This window comes from Vicia villosa, unplaced genomic scaffold (genome assembly GCF_029867415.1).
Source record: "Vicia villosa cultivar HV-30 ecotype Madison, WI unplaced genomic scaffold, Vvil1.0 ctg.000625F_1_1, whole genome shotgun sequence".
NCBI classification, from domain to species: Eukaryota; Viridiplantae; Streptophyta; class Magnoliopsida; order Fabales; family Fabaceae; genus Vicia; species Vicia villosa.
This window is the reverse complement of record NW_026705281.1, coordinates 138,790-145,684: the sequence shown is the minus strand read 5'-3', so window position 1 is coordinate 145,684 and position 6,895 is coordinate 138,790. Positions and strand designations below refer to the sequence as shown.

Here is a 6,895-nt window from a genome sequence, read left to right as displayed (position 1 = left end):
CCAACACCTTGTCCAATACAATTTCTTAATTTTTTAAATTAAGAAGAATTTAATTTTTGAATAAATCTATGTCCTTCAAAACTCTCCTCTCATAAATCTCAAACAAAACCTTAGAATAATCTCTAAGTTACTCTCTATCTACTATCCAGCTACCTGAGGCTGAAATACATCTCAAATACTTATATTTTGGAAGATCATTCTATCAATATCCAACTATGTCTTAGAATATCCTAGAAAGGTAAAGAGCATCACTTTGACACTTTCTAATAAAAATATCTCATGTCTAATCTAATACTATCTCTATAAAGCAGTCTCCATTCACATATAATAAATCAATATAATAAGGTCTTTTCTTAGGCCTCATCATATCATGTTATTATAATAATAATACCCTAAGTATGAAATGAAACATATCTCGCCGTTCATAAAAGACACCGCCGTTTGACTAGTATATCACAACCAACCTTACATTTCCACATACATAAAAAGTTTATCATCCTGATAACACGTGTTTATTCATATTCATTCATTTCTTACACTTATCAAAACCTTACATAAACCACCAAATCCATTCTTCTCATAACACATTCTTCTCTCATTCTCTCTTTCTCTCTCTCTCATTCTCATCTTCTTTCCTCTTCCACTCATGGCGGCTATAGAAGAGTTACCTTCTTCCATTCCTCACCTTTCTTCCAAGGTATATATATTTTACTAATCAGTTACTTTCAAATCTTGATTAACCTAATTTTATCGTCTAGTTGCATTTTTTTAATTATTCTTTGCGATCTTGAGCACATGCATGATGCATTACACGACATTTTGTTAGATCATGATAATATATATAAAGTTTGTTTTTCTTTGCTAGTTTTTGTTTGACTGTGATTATGATAGTTGAAAATTTGAAAGCAACCATGCTTTGTTCACGTTGTTGTTAAATTAATTGAATGAAATCTCACGAATCTATATAAAATTGGACACATCACGCGTTCAGCGCCTTAGTCGTTGGTAGTAGTTGGAGTGAAACTCACAGCTAAGGTTATGTTTGGTGTGTGTTGATGTTGAATTTTCTCTATTTATAGACACCAATTTTGATCTGTGTGTTCATAATTCTAGGCTTCTAGTATTTATTCAATTGAAAGTACTGGCTTAGGATTTTTATTTTGATTTCGGTTTTAGTTTAATTTAAGTAGCTATGGCAATTGAAGATTCAGTTCCGGTTTTAACAAATTCTGATTCTGCTGAGCAGGAAAAAGTGCTTCCTTTAACTGATAGTATGATGGAAAGGGGTTTAGGGAGATTTGGTTGGTTAGAGTTTGTGCAGTGCATTCTTGTTTCATTTGCAATGTTCTTTGATGCACAGCAATCGTTCTTAGCTATCTACACTGACGATTACCCGACTTGGCATTGCACGAATTCGACCGTGTGTAACTCAGATTCTAATATCTGTGATATCCCTAAATCTTCATGGTCATGGGATGGACCGTCGCACAAAACAGTGATATCTCATTGGAATCTTGAATGTGCTAGCAGCTTCATAACAGGTTTACCGCAGTCTTCGTTCTTTATTGGTTGCCTTTTCGGTTCGTTTCTTCTTGCAACTTTAGCGGATACTTCACTTGGAAGAAAGAACACGCTTGTTTTCTCTGGTTTATCAATGTCTATATTTTCAATTCTCATAGTTTTCTCTACCAATATTTGGATTTACTCTGCTTTTAAATTCGTCATTGGCTTTTTGCGTTCATCAATCGGAACTTGTGTTTTAGTTTTGTTGACCGAAAAAGTTAGTACTGAGTGGAGGTTCACCGTTGGTATTGTGGAATATTTCTGCTTTACATTAGGGTATATGTCACTACCTGGTATAGCTTATGTCAACAGATTTAACTCATGGAGATCGGTTTACATCTGGACATCGGTTCCTGCTATTTGTTACTCGATTCTTGCTTATATCTTTGTTACCGAGTCTCCTAGGTGGCTTCTAATGCAAGGAAGACATCAAGAAGCCATGGCAATGCTTACAGGAGTTTCTTCATTAGAGAATGGTAATGATATGACAGTAGCTTTAATAGAAGCTCCGGTGAATAAACAAAAGGCTTCAATTTTCCAACTATACTCATCAATAGCCGAGTTGTTTGGGAGAGGTTGGGCTTTAAAGAGAATTGTGGCAATCATGGTGCTTGGTATTGGAATTGGAATGGTGTATTTTGGTATGCCATTAGCAGTTGGGAACTTAGGATTCGACATCTACCTGGCTGTTGTGTTCAGTGCCTTGATGGAAATACCGTCTTGTGTGGCTACCTACTTCTTGGAGAATCGCCGAAGAAAACCTTCAGTTCTTGTATTCTCGGTAGCTAGTGGTGTATGCTGTATAATGTGTGTTGTTGTTGGATTAGGAATACCAGAAATTCGAGTCGGATTAGCCATGGCATCGTTTTTCAGTGCTTGTACAGCTTATAATGTGTTTCTCATTTACATTATTGAGCTATTTCCAACAAGTGTGAGGAACACTACAACATCATTAGTGAGACAAGCTATTGTTTTTGGCAACATTTTCACTCCTTTCTTGATATCTGCTGGGAGGAAAAACGATATTTTCTCTTACGGCGTGTTTGGAGTAGTTATCATATTGTCGTGTGTTACGTTGCTCGGCTTACCAGAGACAAGAGGATTAGCTCTTTGCGATACCATGGATCAACAAGAGAAGAAAGACGATATGTCAGGTTAAAATTGGTGAAGTCTGTTTACAATGTTTTCATTTGTTGATTGTTAGCAGGAGTTGTTAATTTAACTGAAATGTTGATTTTGTCTCGATTTTGAAATAAATACTTGAGATTTGATTTGTGAAGAATGCTTTTGGTTGTTGTATATTTAGAGATGTTTCTTTGACAATTGTACTTGAAACATCTTATGGTAATGAAGCTTATGTTCTGATAATTTTGTAGGCAGTTAAAGATGATTCTGTTATTTTGCTCCTTATGTTCAATAGTGATCCTTACTATTGTTAATTGTTGGGGGGTGAAAAATGCATAAAATTGATCAAAGTTTACTTTTTAGTCTATCAAGGTCTTTCTATGATGATGAGTTTGACAGTAAATGCACAAAGCACACATAAAGACATGTCTGCATTCAGCAGATATTTCAACTTGGCAGCACATGTTGCAAGTTGTAGAATTATTACTACTTTGACAGAATGATAGACAAAGGTATCACTATCTATCACTTTAATAATATCAGTCGTACCAACTTGATACCATTCCCACCATTAACAGTAACAATTATGTACAAGCAGACCAAAATTTATTGAATAAAAGTAGAAAAGTAATATATTCAGGGTATATATCTAGAGCTGTCAAATCGATCGGTTCGGCCCAGTTCACTATGGCCCGGTTGGCCAATATGTTTAAATGAGTTGGTTCGGCTTGATTCGATTGTTTAATGAGTTACATAAAATGAGTCTAGTTTATTTTTCAAAGGTCGGTGCGGAGATCAGCCCGACCCATATTTCAATATTATAGTTTTAATTTTATAAAAAAATGTAATGGATAAATGCAACACAACATAAGTAGAGAGTATCATAGATGTATATATGTAATTTGTTTATATATATATATATATATATATATATATATATATATATATATATATATATATATATATATATATATATATATATATATGAGAATGTCTTCTTTATGTTGGTGCACAAAGAATAAAGATGATGACAAAGAGAATAACGACACAAAGATTAATGAGAGAGAATAAAGTTGTTGATATTCTACTTGCGTTGATAATAAATGATAGCTACTACAAGGCTATTTATACAAAAGAAAAAATTGCCACCTAAGCGCTAACAGACCAAACTTACTGAATAAATTTAGGGTACAAATAGTACAGTATTACAAAATACTAAAGTACCCTTACTAACTAAACTTAACAGCTACGCTAACAAACTCAACTCCAGAACATCAGAAGCATCTGCTTCTGACTAACAACCTCAGAAGCTTTACTACTTCTGACTAACAACAACTTCTAGCTAATCAACCTCAGAAGCTCTACTACTTCTGAGCAACACCAGAACACCAGAAGCATCTTCTTCTGATTAACAACAACTTCTGAATATTGAATTACACTTCAATACCATCCCTTAATTCATATTCAGCTAGCCAAAATCTACAACACCAACTCCATCCCTCAAACGGTTAAGGTGTTCAGTCTTGACATCCTTCATCAGAACATCTGCAAGTTTCTTCTAGTTGCTACAGTGTGCAACTTCTGATACTCCATTTAGAAATGCAGATTTCTCCTTGAAAATCCATCTGACGCTGATGGTTTTCTTCTCCTTTGGAACCTTAGTTAACTTCCAAGTCTTGTTTCCTTCTAAAGCCTCAAGTTCTTCTTGTATGACATTCAACCAACCTTTCTTCTCGAGTGCTTCTTCAATACCCAATAGTTCAGAATCTCCTTCTAATTCTGGAACCATATCTCCTTCTGGATTTTCTTCGGAAGTTTGACTACCACCAAAAGTTCCACCTTTGTTAACTTCTGGGTCTTGTTCAAAACCACAACCTTTAGAAGTTGGATCGCCTTTAGAAGCTCTGCCTTCAGAAGTTCCAACTTCATAATCTTTTCTTTCAGAATTATGACCACCGTCAGAAGCTGGACTACCTTCAGAAGCTATGCCTTCAGAAGTTCCACCTTTAACGTCATGATTAACACCAGAAACATGATCATCTTTAGAAGCTTGTCCTCCAGAACCCATGTCTTCAGAGTTTTCCCTTCCAGAAGCATGACCACCACCAGATTCTTGATCATCATCAAAATCTGGATCAGAATCAGATTCACCATCTGACTCATCTTCAGAGTCTCCAGAAGATTCTTCATCTTCTGACTCTAACTCTTCTTCAGAACTTTCAAGTTCTGACTCATCTTCAGAAGCAGAATCTTCTTCAGATTCTGACTCATCTTTTGATTCTCCTTCAGACTCAGAATCACCTTCAGAGTTTGACTCGCCTTCAGAACTTTCAAGTTCTAACTTATCTTCAGAAGCAAAATCTTCTTCAGATTCTGACTCATCTTCTGATTCTCCTTCAGACTCAGAATCACCTTCGGATTCTGACTTGTCTTTAACTTCAGAGTCATCTTCTAACTCTGACTTATCTTCAGAAATCTCAGATTCTGACTCTTCTCCAGAATCTTCAAAGTTATCTTCTGATTCTGAATCATATAAAAATACTCTTTCAGAATATTCAGAGTTATCTTCTTCCCCTTCAGAATCAGAAAACGACAAACTCACATGTTCCTCATCAGATTCATAAGCCATTAATAGCACATGTTCATCATCAGAATCTCCTCTGGCTATTTTTGCTTCTTCTTTGTTTGACCAACAATCTTTAGCAAAGTGGCCAAACCTATTACAACAGTAACACTGAACCATTCTCTTGTCATACTTCTCCTTTCCCTTCTGATGTTTCTCCTCATCAGAATAGAAGACTTCTGACTTTTGCGACCTACCATGTTTTTTCAGCTTCTGGTCCTTCTTGACAAAAGAAGCCTTCAGAGCCTGCTCAACTTCCCTCTCAGAAGTTCTTTCAGTCAGACGCAACTCTTGCGCATCTAGACTACTTTGCAACTCTTCTATTCTCATGGTGTCCAGATCTTTAGAATGTTCAATGGCTACAACAATGTAATCAAATTGAGGAGTAAGTGACCTCAATATCTTCTCTATGATTACTTGTTCAGAAAGAGTTTCTCCACAAGCCTTCATCTCATTAGTGATCACAATCACTCTAGAGATATACTCAGAAACTTTCTCATTGTTCTTCATGTTGAGATTTTCATATTGCTTTCTCAGGGATTGAAGTTTCACCTTCTTTACTGATACGTCACCACCGTAACACCTGACCAGTATATCCCACGCCTCCTTAGACGTCATAGCATCAGAAATCTTCTCAAACACATTCACATCCACGCACTGATGGATGAAGAACAACGCATTTTGATCTCTCTTGTTCGTTTCACTACAGCATTTTTTACTTTAGGCAACAGAAGAATAGACAACGGCTATAAAACTGTAGTCTGAAGAGTTACAGACCGCGGTTTCTTAGGCGTTGTTAAATTTTTAGATTTTTGAAAAAAAATTGCACCCTATTCTCTATACTATGCAACGAATAATAACAATACATATTTAGGCTACACGTTAGAAATTGTTGCCTTTTCTAATTCATTACAAAAGACTACGGTTTTGGAAATTGCCCATGATCAAATAACCGTAGCTTATAAATTGCCCATGATCATATTTTGGTATCTGAATAGTCATTTTTTTATTTATTTTAATTTTAGGTAGGTTGTAAATTGTTTGGGTCAAAAAATACTATTTTTTATCGAAACAAATTTACTGTGTGAAATTATTTTGAAATATCTCAAATATTTAAATGAGATGATTTGGTTGGATTATGTATAAATATATTTACACACCATCAGTATACATCTATTAGTCACATATAAATTAATATAAATTTAAAATTTTTTAATTTAAATTAAAATAGTTTTTTAATTTTGTAAAAATGTTTTTGTTCATCTACCACAAAATCATCCATCTAAAAATACAAACACAAAATCATCCATCTAAAAATACAAAGTAATATCACCAATATTTATCAAATTTTCTCTTCATTTCACAATTATTTTTTTGATCACATCATCTTGAAAATATATCTCATCTTCTGTAACTTTTTTTATCACTTGAAAACACATCTATGCAATCATATTCTATTACAATATTTTTTCTCTAAAATTTATCAATGTTTTTAATGAATCAGTCTGAAGTCTGCTTGGCACGGCCTGGTCCAATCCATAAAAAATTAGATTCGATGGACTGGCCCAAAAAACAGTCGTGTTT

At 34.6% G+C, this 6,895-nt stretch overlaps 2 protein-coding genes across 2 annotated transcripts; one reads left to right on the top strand and one right to left on the bottom strand.

Annotated features, from left to right (window-relative positions):
• Positions 1–369: 369 nt before the first annotated feature.
• On the top strand, positions 370–2,931 carry LOC131629967 (organic cation/carnitine transporter 3-like). The gene is made up of 2 exons (XM_058900768.1): positions 370–697; positions 1,247–2,931. The coding sequence occupies exons 1-2, from the start codon at positions 647–649 to the stop codon at positions 2,720–2,722; spliced, it is 1,527 nt and encodes a 508-aa protein (XP_058756751.1). The 5' UTR covers positions 370–646; the 3' UTR covers positions 2,723–2,931.
• Positions 2,932–4,246: 1,315 nt separating this feature from the next.
• LOC131629958 (uncharacterized) lies at positions 4,247–5,641 on the bottom strand. The gene is made up of 3 exons (XM_058900762.1): positions 5,287–5,641; positions 4,990–5,211; positions 4,247–4,692 (listed from the first exon to the last, which is right to left on the bottom strand). The coding sequence occupies exons 1-3, from the start codon at positions 5,639–5,641 to the stop codon at positions 4,247–4,249; spliced, it is 1,023 nt and encodes a 340-aa protein (XP_058756745.1).
• Positions 5,642–6,895: the final 1,254 nt, after the last annotated feature.